Here is a 17,759-nt window from a genome sequence, read left to right as displayed (position 1 = left end):
TTTCGTGCCCATCAGAGTACAGGCTTTTAGAAGCAAAAAGAAAAAGACATTGTCCTTACCCCTTCAGCCCCAGCCCACATGTTCTATATCAAACAACACTTAGTGAGACAAAGTGGGGCACAGAGAATGAAATGCCAAGACGTCTTGTATTAGATCCTGACTTTATTTTCTTTTTCCGGCTTTCTTTTGTATCGAAGTGATTCAGAAGTCATTTTCTCTTCTTTTGTTTTCAGATTTTGTATTCAAATTTAAGAGTAACTCTAATACCTATCTCTCAGGGTTACTGAGCATTAAGTGAAATTCTGTACAGGATAAGATTTTTTAAAAACTGTATGATAAAAGACAAAAGTTAGTTTTGATTAATATTGTCCTGTACTCAGCACAGTGCTAGGTGATATGGGGAGGCAGTTTACAGAGCAGGAAGGAGCTTGGTCTTTAAAATTCAGTGGACCTGCTCCAAAGTCATCTTCTACCAGTTATTAACTGTGACTTTAGGCAAATCACAGGACTTCTTTGAATCTTAGACAAATTAGTATTGTAATGTCTACTTCATACTGTTATGAGGATTGAATGATACGATAAGCCTATCCATCCTGGCACAAAATAAAATAATATATAACTGTAGCTTTTAGAATGATAAGAAACATAAGTTGCTTCTAACTAAATCCAGAAAATTTTAGATATCAATACAATTGATAATCTAAACAACAGTGTTTAACCAGACAATGTCTGAGATCATTTAGCAAGAGGACTTTTAGTCATAGATTTGTATATTGGTGGTGCCAACAAAATATCCACTGTCTCTGCCCCACTGATACGTGTGGGCACTGAGAGGTACAGAGCCTCTGGCAAGAGTGGGTGGTTGGGAGATACAAGCGGCTCCACCATATTCTCCTATGGTACAGGAGAGAAGTTGCCCACGAAGTTTGGGGAAGAATCTCAGAGGAAAGGGAGCAGAAGTCAGCAGTATAGATAAGAGAAGTGAAAAAAGGTATAGGGCCCTAGCCGGTTTGGCTAAGTGGATAGAGCATCGGCCTGTGAACAGTAAGGTCCCAGGTTCGATTCCAGTCAAGGGCACATGCCTGGGTTGTGGGCTCGATCTCCAGTGGGGGACTTGCAAGAGGCAGCTGATCCATGATGAGCGAATCATGGATGTTCCTATCTCTCTCCCTCTTCCTTCTTCTCTGAAATCAATAAAAATATATTTAAAAGAAAAAGCTAAAAGGTGTCGGGCTGTACCCCAATGTGATAGGAAGAAAGTAATTCAAATGGGAAGCCTGGGAGGACCTGGGGTGACCCTTTCTGAACATGATACTCGCACGCTGACAACATAGGTGCTTGTGAGGGACCTAAAATACCTGTTCACAAAAGCTTATGCGGTTAACCAATCAATGGAAACAACTGGTTATAGAGAAATAATTTTAATAAATGGGTTTTAAAACTTACATAACTGTGTTGAACATAATATATGCAACATTAAATTTCGGGTAATACATGAATTGTTTTCTATATGTGGGAACATCTCATCCTGAGCAAGTCTGAGATACCACAGTTTGACATCACTAGCAAGTTGTGACACATTTTTAACATGGCACACTCACAGAATATGTTTAAAACAGAGTTTATCACTTAAAATTGATTTGCACATAATTTTAGACAGGATATCTACTGGTTAAAGTGAGGTATTTCTGTCTATTGTTCCAGGAGAACACACTTGAACTTCTGATAAAGGAAGCTTTTCCATACATCACAATGAAGCTTCATTTTATGAAAAGTAATTTAATGAATGAGGTGTGCATCTTGAAGGCATGCACATAGTGGAAGGTCAGTGCATGTGAATGCACAACACAGTACACCACCAACAAGCGCAGTTACCCACCACACAACTCCCTCATTACAAATGAGGCTCACCCAAAACATGCCACGGAGGCACCGTGTAGTGTGGCCTAGGGCCCTACGGGAATGTGTATATGTGCAAGGACGGGCACCCCGCCACGGTGGTGTGGCCTCTCTTTGTGGCAAGAAACCTGTTCCTGGACCAGTGTGGCTTCGTATCCCGATCTGGCTCTTTGCCGGTGTTTGTGCTTCTCTTTGAAGAGCATGCAAATCCTGGCTTTTCTGTCTGTGCAAACAAGATATAAAAGTTGAGCTCACTTTATGTTGCAATTTGTAAAGTTAGAATAAGGATGCAGGTTGGTTTACAAGGAGTTAGTGAGAAATAGTTGTTACAGGGCAGAGGCAAATCAAGCATTTGCCTTTGTCCCTCAGAGTGCCAGCTGTCTGTGGCCAACATTTTTTAAAAATCTTTATTGTTCAGATTATTACGGATGTTCCTCTCTTTTTCCCCCCATAACCCCTCTCCACCCGGTTCTCACCCCACCCCAGGACCTCACCACCCCACTGTCCGTGTTCATAGGTATAAGATCTTTGTCCAATCTCTTCCTGCACCCACACACACCCCTCCCCCTGAGAATTGTCAGTCCACTCCATTTCCATGCCCCTGATTCTATTACATTCACCAGTTTATTCTGTTCATCAGATTTTTTATTCATTTGATTTTTAGATTCACATGTTGATAGATATGTATTTGTTGTCACTTTGTTGTTCATAATTTTTTATCTTTACCTTTTTCCTCCTTCTTCCTCTGCCGGGGTCCGGCCCCAGCGGGTCCAGGGGTCCCCAAAGGTGTGGACGGAGTTGGCGAAGAAGGAATGACATGGAGACAGCGTTCAGTTGATCAGCAGGCTAGCCAGGATCTCCAGCCAGGTTCTGGTCTGGATCTCCAGAGAGGTTCTGCTTAGGATCTCCTGCCAGGGTCTGTCCAGGTTCTCCAGCCAGGTTCATTAGCCATGTTCCCTCGCTAGGTTCTCCAGCCAGGTTCTGTCCAGGTTCTCCAGCCAGGTTCAGTCACCAGGTTCTAGTCAGGTTCTCTTGCCAATTTCTGTAGTCAGGTTCAGTCCAGGATCTTTTGCCATGTTCTCTCCAGCGAAGTTCTTCTGTCTGTAGGTTCTGTGTTCTAAGCTCTGTATTCTAAGTTCTGTGTTCTAAGTTCTGTCTCTTGCTGTCTTATTACATCTGTATTTATACCAGTTGATTCAATCCTATCAATCTCTATTACAAAGGTTAGGGCGTTTCTTATCTCCATTCCAGGGAGTAAAGATTATGTAGCTTAAGCATGATTGTTCGTAGTTAAAGTGATTAATTACCCACCTGGCACTAGTTAAGAGGTTTTATTCCCTCCCTAACTTCAGGGGAAAATCCCTACCTGGGGAAACAACCTTTCTCAGAGACCTTGGTAAAAACACATAGTGCCAAGAAGGTGAGCAAACATATTAAGAACAGTATGCCATATATGCCAGGTCCCTTGAAACAGCAAGCATGGACCGGCTCCCGGCATTCCTCTTCTTAAAGAATACCCTTCAGCATTTCATATAATACTGGTTTGGTGGTGATGAACTCCTTTAGCTTTTTCTTGTCTGTGAAGCTCTTTATCTGACCTTCAATTCTAAATGATAGCTTTGCTGGGTAGAGTAATCTTGGTTGTAGGTTCTTGCTATTCATCACTTTGAACACATTGTATGCGGGAAATGTATTTATATGTTTTACGTATTTATACATTCTACCAGTGTAGTAGAGCGCGGGACACGTATTAATACGTTTTTTATAGACTAGCGGTAGAATGTGGGTAACATATAAATACGTAAACTAAAGTTATCGTAATTTTACTGAACATTGCCATTTGCGCAAAAAATTAGCAAAAATGGCCCACGCCACCTGTTAGCGCGCGATAAAAACTACCCGCAAACAATGTGTGAATATTTTTGCCACTCCCTTCTGGCCTTCATAGTTTCTGTTGAGAAATCAGCTGACAGGTGTATGGGTACTCCCTTGTAGGTAACTAACTGTTTTGCTCTTGTGCTTTTAAGAGTCTCTCTTTGTCTTTTGCCCTTGGCATTTTAATTATGATGTGTCTTGGTGTGGTCCTCTTTGGATTCTTCTTATTTGGGATTCTCTGCACTTCCTGGACTTGTAAGTGTGTTTCTTTCACCAGGTAGGGGAAGTTTTCTGTCATTATTTCTTCAAATAGGTTTTCAATATCTTGCTCTCTCTCTTCTTCTGGCACCCCCATAATTCGGATGTTGGTATGCTTGAAGTTGTCCCAGAGGCTCCTTACACTATCTTTATATTTTTGGATTCTTTTTTCTTTTTGCTCTTCTGGTTGGGTGTTTTTTGCTTCCTAGTATTTCAAATCTTTGACTTGATTCTTGGGATCCTCCAGTCTACTGTTGAATCTCTGTATATTATTCTTTATTTCAGTCAGTGTATGCTTAATTTCTGACTGGTCCTTTCCTTTTTTTTTGCATTTTCACTAATATCCTTGAAGGTCTCACTAAGTTCCTCGGAGGTTTGAACTCTATATCCAGTAGTTTGCTTTCTTCCATTTCTTTCCTTTATGACATGTTTCTTTGTCTCAGCATTTTGGCTGCTTCCCTGTGTTTGTTTCTATGTATTGGGTAGCTGTTAAGTCTCCTTGAGTTGATAGAGTGGCCTTGTGTAGTATGTGTCCTATAGGGCCCAGTGGCTCAGCCTCCCCAATCACCTGAGGTGGACACTCTCTGTGCACCCCTTTGTGGACTGTGTGCACAGTCTTGTTGTAGGTGAGCCTTGATTGCTGTTGGTATCACTGGGAGGAATTGACCTCCAGGCCAATTGGCTGTGAGGACCAGCTGTGTCTACAATGGAAGAGCTGCTGTACAGGAGACATCCTTATGGGGCAGGACTTGCTTCAGTGGGGTTTGGTGCTCACTGAGTCTGCCCCTTGAGTGTGTTGCTTATGGATGTGAAGAGTTATAATCTGGTATGGCCTCACACTCACCATTGGGTACACTGGCTCTTGGACCTCCAAGGCGGTGCAAAGCCAGCCACTGCCTGTGTCCACCCAGCAGGAGCTATGGAGAGATCTGCAGATTCCTCCTCTTTGTATCAGGTTTGGAAGTGCCCAGATACAAGCAAGGCACTGTGCAGCAAGGCAGGCTGCTGCTGGTGCCAGCCTTGGGCCTTCTTTTGGTAGCTTTGGGGCTCCCTGACCTAGCTGCAGCTTGTTCGACAGGTTTTAGGCTGAGAAAGGACAGGCCATTCATATGCAAAAGCTGCTGTGCACAGCTTGGGTGGGATTGTAAATTGGGTGGGGCAGGTTCTCAGGGAATCTCCAGGGTGGAGCAAACAGCAATGGCTGCCAGTCAGCCCTGCACCTGGGAGGTCCCAGCACAGGAGCAATGACCACTGCGAGCATCTCTGTCTGGAAGAAAGCTGCCCCCATGTTCTGGCCCCGATGCCAGACAGTCCAGTTTCTCCCCGTATGTGTCTGGGTCCCCCAGAGTCTTGCCCAGCACTGGAGTTCAGAGCAAGTGGGAGCTTGTATCTCCCTCCTGATTAAAAAAGCAGCGCACCTGGGTGCCAGCCCATTCCGTGCCTCCACACCTCCTACCAGTCTCGCTATGCTTTCCTCTTTACCTCTCTAGTTGTAGTACTTCCACTCAGCCAGCTTTCCTGTGGTTCTGGATGATAGTTGTTCTGTCTTTTAGTTGTAATTTTGATGTAGTTGTGGGAGGCAGCAAGTACAGGTGTTTACCTATGCAGCCATCTTGGTTCTCTATGGGCAACATTTTAATTGCTCTGAGCAGTTCAGGAACTGCATTTTATAAGCTGTCTTGAAGTTGCATGCCTACATTTCTGTTAGAGAGATACTACACTGGGAACTTTAGGAAAATTAAGTAAAGGTAGAGGTTTGGAAGGCATTCATCCAGTACACTGGGTTTCACTGAATCCCTGGTTACATGTTGCAGCTTAACCAGCATGATTCAGTTGCAGGATATGGTTTTAGGCACCCACAGCTTGTTGTAATAAATGCTGAATGGGGAGAAAGGGCAAGTCCATCACTTATTTGTCTGTCAGGACAGAAACTCTCTTTGTTTTGACTTTATTTAAACATCTCTTTTTTTTAAATTATATTTTTTCAGTTATTTCAGAGATGAAGGGAGATAGACAGAAACATCAATGATGAGAAAAAATCATTGATTGGCTGCCTCCTGCATGTCCCCTACTGGGGAGGGGATCGAACCTGCAACCTGGGCATGTGCCCTTGGCCAGGATCAAACCTGGGACCCTTCAGTCCACAGGCGACACTCTATCCACTGAGCCAAACTGGCTAGGGCTAACCCTCTTTTTTCATTGCTCTTCAGTTTCTGTTATACCAGGTGGTTGGACTATCTTGCCCCCCCCATGTAGAGGGTCATTGCCTTAAGGGAGGGGTCATATCTTACTGTCCTCAAAGGGCCTGGCACCTAATAGGTTCTCCATAGGATACTGCTGAATAAATGAGAACATCAACTTGACAATTCTCAAGCAACAGATTTGAGAAGAAAGGAGGGACTTCCCCTCAGGAGAACTGTGGGTGCTATATCCAGTATACCTACTCAATCCAGTGGTTTCCAATCTTTCCCTGGACACATGAGCTGCACCCAGTGGTATTTGAAACAACAGCTTACTTACCATATGTCCCTCTCTGCCTCCCTTTCAGGAAAGACTATGCAAGTGCCAAGGAACAAGAGCGATGGATAGGGATAAATATGAGCTCACGCTAACTTATTCTTCTAAGAAAGCAAACCATTCACAAACCTCAGCATTGAAGGATCACTGTAACACAGCGCGTGGGCATACGTCATAGCTACCCTACTCCACTTGCTGCTAATAACTCTTGAGGTGAGAACTGCTGCATTACACTATCACTGTTTTACCTGAGACGTTGCCTGGAGTTACAAAATAACAGCTGCCCAACAAATGTTCGTTGAAATAAAGGTACCTTCTCCATGGCAAACTGTTAGCTCTGGGAGGGCTGTCTGTGTCCTTCAGTACCTGGTGGGCTGTGCCCCAGGGTGCAAATTACCTGAGCAGAACAAATCTGAGAAGGTGAAACTGCGTGGACTGTGGATTACCACCCCTCCAAATCACATAATACATTTCAAAACCAAATAAAGTAAATCACCAGCATATAGGTATAATATATGTTAGGTGAAATACCTGCTTTCTTTCTTTATTCTTAGTCAGAATCAAGCTAGTTGCTTTTGACAGGTCCAGGGAGATGCCTTTGTCTCTTCCATTTAACTGTGACTAGAATAAATGAACACATTCTCATTAAAATTTCTACTTGGATAAGTGTGAGTATGTAGAATATACATTCTCTAAGTGTTTTTCATTCATGCATGTTGATTCATTATGATACTCTTAACACAAAAAGAGAGGCAGGACACAAATAATTCAAAGAAAATAATTCAAATAATTCAAAATAATTCAATAATATTTATTGAATACCTACCATATGCCAGGCCCCTTACACACAGATTCACATCTAATCTTCTCAACCAACCTTATGTTGTTGATATAATTACCCCAACTAAAGGCCTGGTGCACGAATTCATGCACAGGTGAATGCACAGGTCCCTTGGCCTGGCCGGTGATTGGGGCCAATTGGGGCCCATCTCGCTCAGTCCCTATCAGGCTGATGGGGGCCAGCCATGGGAGGTTGGCTGTGGGAGTGCACTGACCACCAGGGGGCACCTCCTGCATTGAGCATCTGCCCCTGGGTGGTCAATGCATGTCATAGCGATTGGTCATCCGGTCGTAACAGTCACTTAGGCTTTTATATAGATAGATATTTTAGATGCAGAAACAGAGTCCCAGGATGGTTCAGTATCTCACAAAAAATTACATGGTGGGGGTGACGTTTGAACTCAAGACAGATTTCAGAGCTGTTTCCTTGTCACTATTACACTAGACCCCAGATGTCCCTCACTACTGAATGGAGATGCCTGCGCCTGTGAGGGTTCCTCAGTGTAACACAGCAGGGCCTCTTTATCTCACTGTTACTCACGGGGTAGCATTCTGCCACAGGAGGGCCAATTTTACATTCTACCCATTAAGAATTAGCTACTGTTGTACCAAAACTTATATTTATACGTAAAGGAACCAAGGACTGCCCTAGCTGGTTTGGCTCAGTGGGTAGAGCGTCAGCCTGCAAAGTGAAAGGTCCCAGGTTCAATTCTGGTCAAGGGCACATCCCCAGGTTGTGGGCTCCATCCCCAGTGGGGATCTTGCAGGAGGCAGCCAATCAATGATTCTCTCTCATCATTGATGTTTCTATCTCTCTCTCCCTCTTCCTTCCTCTCTGAAATCAATAAAAAAAAATTAAAAAAAAAAAAGAACCAAGGACTTTATAGCCACAAAACTTGAAAGTATAAAAGTTGGTTAGGTGCTTCTCCTCTGTGTTCCCTGTGTTCCCTACTCTGTTATGTCATTTGCTGTTTACTTGTCAAATCCCCAGCCCAGACTCTAAGGTCCCTGAGGCAGGGACAGTGTTTTGTTCAATGTCGTATTTGCAACATCCAGGAGAGGGCCTGGCACATAGTGGTTACACAAATACAATTTGTTGAATAAAATAAACAGCTGGCTGGATGGTAAAACAGACTGTTCTTATGTTCTAGATATAAAGTCACAAATCACCAAAATTTGGTGTCAGACTTCAGTGGTGTGTAATCTAAAGCAGAGCCAGTCTCCCCACCAAATGTTAGTGTTCCCCTGCTCCCAGTGTCACTGACAGGTAAGGGTGACACAGAGGGCTATTGTGTTCTTCGCCGTGTGGGAGAGACATACTAATTGGAAAAATTACAGAATCTGTGTGAACGAGAGTTAAGAATGGACCAGAATATAGAGCCCAGAAATAAAGTCATGCATATATGGTCATTTAATTTTTAACAAATGAGCCAAGAATATACAATGGTGTTTCAAAAACTAGATATTCACATGTGAAAGAATGAAACTGTACCTGTCTTACACCATACACAAGAGTCAACTCAAAATGGATTAAAAACCTACATTTAAGATCTAACTCTGGAAAACTCCTAAAAGAAAACATAGGAAGTAAGCTCTTTGACATTGGTCTTGGCAATGATTTTTTTGTTGTTTTGACAACAAAAGCAAAGACAACAAAAGAAAAAAATAAACAAACAAGTGAGACTACATCAACTAAAAAGCACAGCACAGAAAATCAATAAAATTAAAAGGCAATCTACTGAATGGGAAAAAATATGTGCAAACATATGTTATTTAGCCATAATAAAGAAGGAAATTCTGCCAGCACCGGTTTGGCTCAGTGGATGGGGCGTCAGCCTGCGGTCTGAAAGGTCCCGGGTTCGATTCCGGTCAAGGGCATGTGCCTGGGTTGCGGGCACGTCCCCAGTGGGAGATGTGCAGGAGGCAGCTGGTCGATGTTTCTCTCTCATCGATGTTTCTAACTCTCTATCCCTCTCCCTTCCTCTCTGTAAAAAATCAATAAAATATATTTAAAAAAAAAAAAGAAAAAAAAAAAAGAAGGAAATTCTGCCATTCATGACAGTATGGATGATCATGGAGGACGTTATGCTAAGTGAAATAAACCAGACAGAGAAAGACAAATACTACACTTATATGTGGAACCTAAAAAACTCAAACTCATAGAAACAGAGTAGATGGTGGTTGCCAGCAACTGGGAGGTGGGGCAAATAGGGGGAGGATGGTAAAAGGGTACAAACTTTTAGTTATCAGATAGGGTGTGACGATCTGATGTATAACATGGTGACTATAGTTAATAATACTGCATTGTATAATTAAAATTTGCTAAGAGTAGAAATGGACATGTTCTCGCCAAAAGAAAAAAAGATGACCATGTGAGGTGATGGATGTGTTAGTTAACCCAATGGTGAGAATCATTTCACAATGTATGCACATCAAATCATCACATTGTACACTTTAAAAAACTTACAAAAAAGTTTTAATACATTTTTTCCATGAGTGAGTTAAAAAAAAAGTCAAGCAAAAACATTACCTCATTCATCCTTGGTCTTTCATTTTTTACTGTTGAAGAACTGGCATTCTCAGAATATTTTAAAAAGGAAGGCTGCTTTTGCATCGTGGAAGCAAATCCTGGTCTTTTCTAGAAGGATTAGTGCAAAGAAAATGTTTTTCAATTGACGGATTGCAATTAATCTGCTCATAATTGACCCAATTCACCCAACAGTGAAACGCCCACCTCTGAAAGCATTTTCAACTTTAGAAAGCAGAGGGTATGATGTAGGTACAACAGCTGGGAGAAAGACAAGGAAGGAGCTATCCAGGTGTCCTTAGTGTTAGCAGGGCCAGGCCTGACCCCTCAGCACCCAGCAACCCTGACTAGCTCCAGCCCCTCTTTTGCCAGCCATTCCACCACTTCCCTCTGGAAATCCAGACTTGGTCAACGCCCAAACTTGCAGCTCCAGAGTACAGCAGAGGACCATGAAAGACAGAAAGCTTTCACCTCTGACCCCCTTCTGATTTAGAGTAAACCTTAACCCCCAGTACTGCCGTTCATGGAATACTCTTTACCTGACAGTAGAGGCAGGCAGCAGAGCTTTCTTACCAGGGCATCTTCTGTTGACTTCAACTCCCGTATCATATTATTTTTCCGATACTGTTCATTTCGCTGTTTCCTCGTCTGAAGTGGCTTCTTTTTTTTCTTCTTGTATATCTTCTTCTTATGATGCAACTATTTCAAAAAGTACATAGAAACTAGTCACAAAGGATCCCAGAGGACTCTTCACACAACACTCAAGACACGATGGCTGAGCCAGTGTGCGGTCCTCAGGTTACACTGTTGGTTTGCAGAACAAATAGTTGTTACCTCCTTATCGGAGGCTGCTTCCCATGTAACAGCCCCCAAATCCTACTATCATACATACTCCAATGACCAAGTATTTGTGACTTTTAATTTAAAGCCAGATCACTATGGCAATAATGCCAGGTACAGGCAATACTGACTATTTGATGTGTGGTTAAAAGATTCAATTTGGGCCCTGGATGGTTTGGCTCAGTGGATAAAGCGTCAGCCCGCAGCCTGAAGGTCCCAGGTTCAATTCCAGTCAAGGGCACGAACCTCAGTTGTAGGCTCAATCCCCAGCCCTGGTTGTGGGGTGAGTGGGAGGCAACCAATTGATGTGTCTCTCTCACATGGATGTTTCTCTCTCTCTGTCTCTCCCCCTCCTTTCCACTCTAAAAATCAATGGAAAAATATTCTTGGGTGAGGATTAACAACAACACCAAAAAGATTCAATTTGGTTGTTACTTCAAGCAAATGACGCTCAGGACAAATTTTCCAGGTACCTATGGTGTGGTGAAGCTTAATCTGATGTTGCTGTAAATACAGTTGAAGAAATTGCAGGGCTAAGTATAATTTGGCAGGCTCCTCCTGACAGTCTTAATCTCACACTATGATGGAGATACTTCTTTTTTTTTTTTATAATATATTTTATTGATTATTTATAGAGAATAAGGGAGAGGGACAGAAAGTCAGAAATATCGATGAGAGAGATCGATCAGCTGCCTCCTGCATGCCCCCCAGTGGGGACGTGCTTGCAACCAAGGTACATGCCCTTGACCGGAATCGAACCAGGGACCCTTGAGTCCGCAGGCCGACGCTCTATCCACTGAGCCAAACCGGTTCGGCATGGAGATACTTCTTAATGCAATTAGGAAATCATGTGCATAATAAATCATAAGAAATATTTTGTTGTTTGTAAATATCTATGTAAGAAAACGTCTGTGAGCAGGTGGGGCAAAAAAGTTACTTAATATGTGAAAGTATAAAAAACGATCTAAGACGACATGAATAAAGAAACACTTTTTAATCCTGCCAGGCAGTTCAGCTGGTTAGAGCATCGTCCCGACATGCCAAGGTTTCAGGTTTGATTCCCTGTCAGCGCACATACAAGAGTCAATTAGTGAATGCATAAATGAATGGAACAAGTTAATGTCTCTCTCCCTTCCCTTCTCTCTCTAAAGTCAATCAATAAAAAAATGTTTTTAAAGAAACACTTTTTTAAAAAAATTATGGGTCATTTTTTTAAATAAAATAACTAAAAACAACTTTAAAATTTCAATTTACATTCAATATTATTTTTTGTAGTCTCAGGTGTACAGCATAGTGGTTAGATAATCATATAATTTCCATAGTGGTCCCCGATATTTCCAGTACCACCTGCCACTATCCATAGTTATCACAATATTATTGACTCTATTCCCTGTGCTGTACTTCACATCCCCATGACTATTTTGTAACTTGCCAATTTGTACTTCTTAAGACCTTCACCTTTTCAACCCTCTTCCCCTCTGGCAACCAAGTATCAGTCATTTATAATAACCTATTTCTTAACATGGTTTTCACTTTTAGTTAAACTTTTTCTCATTCTCAGTTAACTTGGAATAAATGGAGTCCTCACCCCGCCCCCCTAGATTTTTAAAATGAAAGTTATAACAGACAAAGACTTCATAACCAGTTGGGACACTATTGCTCTATTTTCTGCAGATCTTAGAATAGTTGGAAAATTCCACCACATTATCCAGTGGTGCCATGCTTTTTTAAGGCTGCTACTCTTTGGGTATAAGAGTCTATCTAATCTCACCTCATGTGCTATGTTCAGGAGTTGAACAGGGAGACCGTCTGAGAGGGAACTGTCAGAACCACTGGTGCTGTTTTCAGAAGGAGAGAAGAAAGGGAAAAACCCGTTATTCATGTCTGGAAGTATACCATTCACCAGGCCATCTGCATGGGGTTAGGATATCTAGTCCACTATTTGCCCACACTGTGTTTTAATTGTTAAGAATTCTTGACAAGCATATTCATTCATTCATTCATTCATTCATTCATTCATTCATTCTGAATGCCCATTGCATGCCAGGTAGTGCATCAGGCACAGGAAACAGAGATGGACACGGCAGAGCTCCTGCTCCAAGGAGTTTGCAATCTGTGTAGCAAAAAAAACAAAAAACAAAACAAAAATAAAAACACCAACCTGCCCTGGCCAGTGTGGCTTAGTTGGTTGGGCATCGTCCCATGCACCAAAAGGTTGCAGGTTTGATTTCTGGTCAAGGCACATGCGAGCGCTGCTGGCTCAATTCCTGGTTGGGGGCATGCAGGAGGCAGCCAATCAATTTTGCTCTCACATCAATGGTCCTCTCCCTCTTCCTTCCTCTCTCTAAAAATTAATTTTAAAAATCTTTAAAAAAAATACCAACCAGTCAGATGGGCAGAGCTGCCCTTGGCAGCAACTGTGAGAGGCTGCAGGATTCTCAATGTGCAGCCCTAGAGAATGCCAGGGAACTATAATTTGTTTGGAAGCAGGGACTCTGTCTCGTTCATTCCTGTCTGGCCAGTACCAGTTCAGAGAGCCAGGATCCTACCAGGTCTTCTTTAAGAATGTGTTCAATATATAAATAAATATATTTAATACAAAGAATCTATAGGTCAGAGACTAGGAATATTATTTTCATCACCCCAATTCACCTTTCAAAAGTTCTGGATGCATGTCTAGACTGATCACCAGTCCCCCCTCACGAACTGTCCCCGCCCCCAGTCTTCAAGGGCTAGGATGAGTGAGCCTCAGATAATGAGCCCTTTCTTCCTTTACCATGTGTCACATTATCTTTCCCCTTCCTGGAGAGTGGCTGGCTAGAATTGAGAGCTGTGCTCTGCAACATGAGCTCCATATAAAAAAATGTCTTCGGCACAAAACTCAAATCTGGGTAAAGACAGCATTTCAAACCATCCTTTTGCTCAGCCCTTTCATTCTGTTCTTGCTCCCCTCCCTCCCGCCGGTGCACGACAAGGAGGAGCCCGACAGAAGACCGCGGGAAGAAAGCCTCCTCTTCTTTGATCTAACTCCCAATTCCACAGCCTTTGAGGCCACTAGATAACAGTCTCTGAGGTAATGGAGAGCGTTAACAAACGGGATAAGAGCATTGGATGCGGTATGTATGGCCCAGAAATGCTCAAAACCAGTGTGTTCACACCCAGACAGAGCAAACTCCAACTGAGCTTGTACACTCAGTCTGCTTCTCTGTGTGATGGTGAGAATGGAAAGGGGGTTCCTGATGCAGAGGCTGGCAAACTGGTTTCCATAATTCCTAACTGAATGCGTCGGCATTCCCTGCTGAGCGTCTGGCTGTTTCTGAGTTGAGTCCCCTGGGCTCTGTTGTATGAGTTGATATGCAGGGGACATTTAGTTTTTGAGGGTGAGAGTGGGGTTGGTGCACTTATCCTGGGGAGTTAGGCAAAGGATTCTGGGAGAATGGAAGAGGAGACCTGGTGAATGGGGCGCTTCACTGGGCCTGATGGTCTGGCTTAAGGTTCCTAAGGAGGCATCTAGGAGACTCAGCCAGCAGAACTGCTTTAGGGTCAGATGTCGATGTGCCACAGGGAGTGTGGGAGAGCCATCCGCTTCCCACTGTCCACACAGACTACAGTGCAGCCCCTGGCAGAAGACCTCCATGCCTAGCCCAGAAACCTTCTGACTGAGGGCAGCTGGTGCAGGCTTGAGGCACCTTGGCCAGAAGCTGGAGTAGCTGGTGTTCTTGCACACATGTGAGATACCCACCCACCTATAGCTGTGGAGACTATGAGGGTGGGGCTGAGATCTATGTACTAAATTAATTCAACAAGTATTTACTGAGCTCTCCCCATGTGCCAGGTACTGTTGTAGAGATGCATGAGATACAGAAGTAAACAGAATAAAGATCTCTGGCCTTGTGAAACCTACATCCTTGTAGGGGAAGATAACAAATAAGAGACACAATACAGTTGTAAATGATACAGAATGACAGAGGTGATAAAATGCTAAAGGTCAGAGACTAGGAATATTACTTTCCTGGGTGCTGTGAAAAAGTCCGATCACCTAAGGCGGATGGGCAATGGCAGGAGGGTGAAGGCAGGGGAGCAAGTTGCAATATTAGCGTGAGGAAGGTAGGCCAAGTTAAAAAAATTACATTGAAGCCTGGCTGGTGGAGCACTGACCTATGAACCAGGAGGTCACAGTTCGATTCCCAGTCAAGACACATGCATAGTTGTCAAAGGAATGAAGTGTATTTAAGTGTGCCATGATTTATTTAATATTTTGCACCTGAGGTTCAAAACCAACAACAGAGCAGAGTAAAACTTTTCTGGTTTTTCTTTGAAATGAAGTTTGTTACCTGGATTCGATGTCAGAGAAAGAGATGTCATTCCAACTTCTTTCTAAATCCGTATCTTGTCCAAGTTCATTGAATTTCTTATAAATTTCCTTTTGTAAGAGCCCTTTAAGCTCTACTAGACACTGCATGAACTGTGGAAATGAAGAAGGAACTATTTTTGATTATTTATTTATTTACTCATCAAATATTACTAAATATATGCTAAAAGGCACTTTATTGCTGGGGACATAAAGATGAGTAAGCTGTGCCCTGGCGGGGTGTGGAGGTGGGGAGGGCTAAGTTGGTTGGAGTGTCGTCCCTACACCCAAAGGTTGAGGGTTCAATCCACAGTGTGGGCATGTTCGGGAGGCAACTGATGTTTTTCTCTCATGTTGATCTCTCTCTTTTCTCTCTCTCTCTCTCTCTCTCTTTCTCTCCCTCCTCCCCCTTCCTTTCTCTTTAAAATCAATAAAAACATATCCTCAAGTGAGGATTAAAATTTTTTTTAGTTTAAAAAAAAAAAAAGGATGAGTAAGCTGTAATGTCTGCTACTAAGGACATGTTAACAGATAGCTACATGAGCTGTGGGAACACAAAGAAGTGTTGCCAAGTGGCCAAAAAAAAGAAGGAACTCTTCCTTTTTGCAACAGCATGGATGGACTTGGAGATTATTATACTAAGCAAAATAAGCCACTCAGGGAAGGACAAATACCATATAATCTCACTTATATGTGAAATCTAATGAACAAAATAAACTGATGAATAAAATAGACACAGGCATGGATACATGGAACAGACTGACAAATGCCAGAGGGGAGGTGAATGGGGTGGACTGGATGAAAGAAGGTGAAGGGATTAGACAAAGAACATATATGCAAAGGCCATGCACACAGACAACAATGTGGTGAGGGCCAGAGGGAGGGGAGGGCAGGGTCTGGGTGGAGGTGGGCACAAAGGGGGGAAATCTATAATAATGTCAATAATAAAAATAAAATATTTAAAAAAAGAAGTATTTTTGGGGCAGAACACCAAAGAGCACTGCTTTAGCCACTTTTTCCTGCCCATAGCTAATTATAAACTTCTTAACCCAAAGGCCTGATTAATTTAATTTTATTATTATTTTTTAAAATATATTTTATTGATTTTTTTACATAGAGGAAGGGAGAGGGATAGAGAGCTAGAAACATCGATGAGACAGAAACATCGATCAGCTGCCTCCTGCACACCCCCTTGCTGGGGATGTGCCCACATCCAAGGTACATGCCCTTGACCGGAATCGAACCTGGGACCCTTCAGTCCGCAGGCCAATGCTCTATCCACTGAGCCAAACCGGTTAGGGCTAATTTTATTTTTGAGTAGTAAGGAAGGAAGTTAGAATGGGGTGTTCAGATTTTGGCCTATGGCAACTATGATTTAACGGGCCACGTTGCGGTCAAATTCTCCTTTAAATATATTTGTTTAAACAGTTGCATCCAGCCCGGCCAGTGTGGCTCAGTGCTTGAGCATTGACCTATGAACTAGGAGGTTCAATGCCCAATCAGGGCACATGTCTGAGTTATAAGCTCGATTCCTAGTGGGGGGCATGCAGGAGGCAGCTGATCGATGATTCTCTCTCATCATTGATGTTTCTGTCTCTCCCTCTTCCTTCCTCTCTCTGAAAGCAATAAAAACTTATTAAAAAAAAACAAAACAGTTGCATCCAGAGTGGTGCATATCAGGTGTTCCCAGCGCCGACAAGTCAGATGGGGTCTGAGAGAGGAGGTGGTAGGGATGCTTAGCAGGTGCACAAAGGGCAGGGTTAGTTTTGGAGAAGAGAAAGGACAGCAGGTTTTCTGAAATGGGAGAAAGGAAATCAAGAATGAGTGCTCTCATGGGTAAGCCTGGACGTGAGGGAGAGGAGTGCTGAAGGGAAGCCGGAACAATGGCTTCTATCATCTTGGTGAATTGAGGTCTTACCATTTGCCGAGAGTGTGTAGGCTGGGCCTTTCTTATTTTCTTTGATCATAAAAGCTTCAGAAAAATACTAAGAGGAAATAAAAATCACCTGAAATCGCACTGAGCTGACTGTGGACCCATGGGAAACTGATCACAGTACGGCATCACCACACTTCTTGAAGCCCCATTTTTACCTTGGTTCGGTCAGGATCACAGAAATCCAGGAGGGTGTCACAGACGTGGTAGCCTAGGGACTTCAGATCCTCAGTGGTAAAATGAGTGTCTCTTTTATTGCCTGGAAAAACCCCATAAACATTTCTCATGAAATCTTAATGAGTAAATAAATGCAGATATAATTTACGAATATCTCATTAAAGAGACCACCTCTTATTCTAGAACATTGTGCTTCTGGACAGGGTTTCTCTCCTAGCTTTAGGTTGGTTCAGAAGAATCTTTGACAATGAAAATGTTTACAATCACGATGGCTGTAATTGTGAAGCTGTAATTACAATGATAACGTTTTACTCGGTAGCAGGCACTCTGCCAAGTGCTTTCCATGCACTAGCTCATTAAGTAGTACCCATAATGCAGGCACTACTACTGACATTCACAGAGAAGATGAGGTTCAAAGAATTAGGTAACTTCCTCAGGATCACACAACTCATAAATGGAGCTGAAATTCAAACCCAGATCTGCCTGATTCCAGGCCCTTAGCCACTACACTATATTGCCCCATCAAATACTATATTTCACAC

At 42.8% G+C, this 17,759-nt stretch overlaps 1 protein-coding gene across 6 annotated transcripts in view; it reads right to left on the bottom strand.

The window, feature by feature from the left end:
• Positions 1-1,435: 1,435 nt before the first annotated feature.
• Positions 1,436-17,759, bottom strand: part of AGBL2 (ATP/GTP binding protein like 2) — a 38,010-nt gene continuing 21,686 nt past the window's right edge. For all 6 annotated transcript variants that reach the window (XM_036325882.1, XM_036325885.1, XM_036325883.1 and 3 more), the window contains 7 exons: positions 17,199-17,299; positions 15,091-15,221; positions 12,528-12,594; positions 10,490-10,615; positions 9,920-10,027; positions 7,081-7,170; positions 1,436-2,122 (listed from right to left, as the gene is read on the bottom strand). In XM_036325882.1, coding sequence (XP_036181775.1) covers positions 1,955-2,122; positions 7,081-7,170; positions 9,920-10,027; positions 10,490-10,615; positions 12,528-12,594; positions 15,091-15,221; positions 17,199-17,299 — 791 coding nt within the window. In that variant the 3' untranslated portion in view covers positions 1,436-1,954. The remainder of the gene's footprint in view (positions 2,123-7,080; positions 7,171-9,919; positions 10,028-10,489; positions 10,616-12,527; positions 12,595-15,090; positions 15,222-17,198; positions 17,300-17,759) is intronic.

The sequence above is a fragment of the Myotis myotis genome, unplaced genomic scaffold, assembly GCF_014108235.1.
Source record: "Myotis myotis isolate mMyoMyo1 unplaced genomic scaffold, mMyoMyo1.p scaffold_m19_p_10, whole genome shotgun sequence".
Taxonomy (NCBI): Eukaryota; Metazoa; Chordata; class Mammalia; order Chiroptera; family Vespertilionidae; genus Myotis; species Myotis myotis.
The sequence above is the reverse complement of the archived record's forward strand: the minus strand, read 5'-3'. Positions and strand labels throughout refer to the sequence as shown.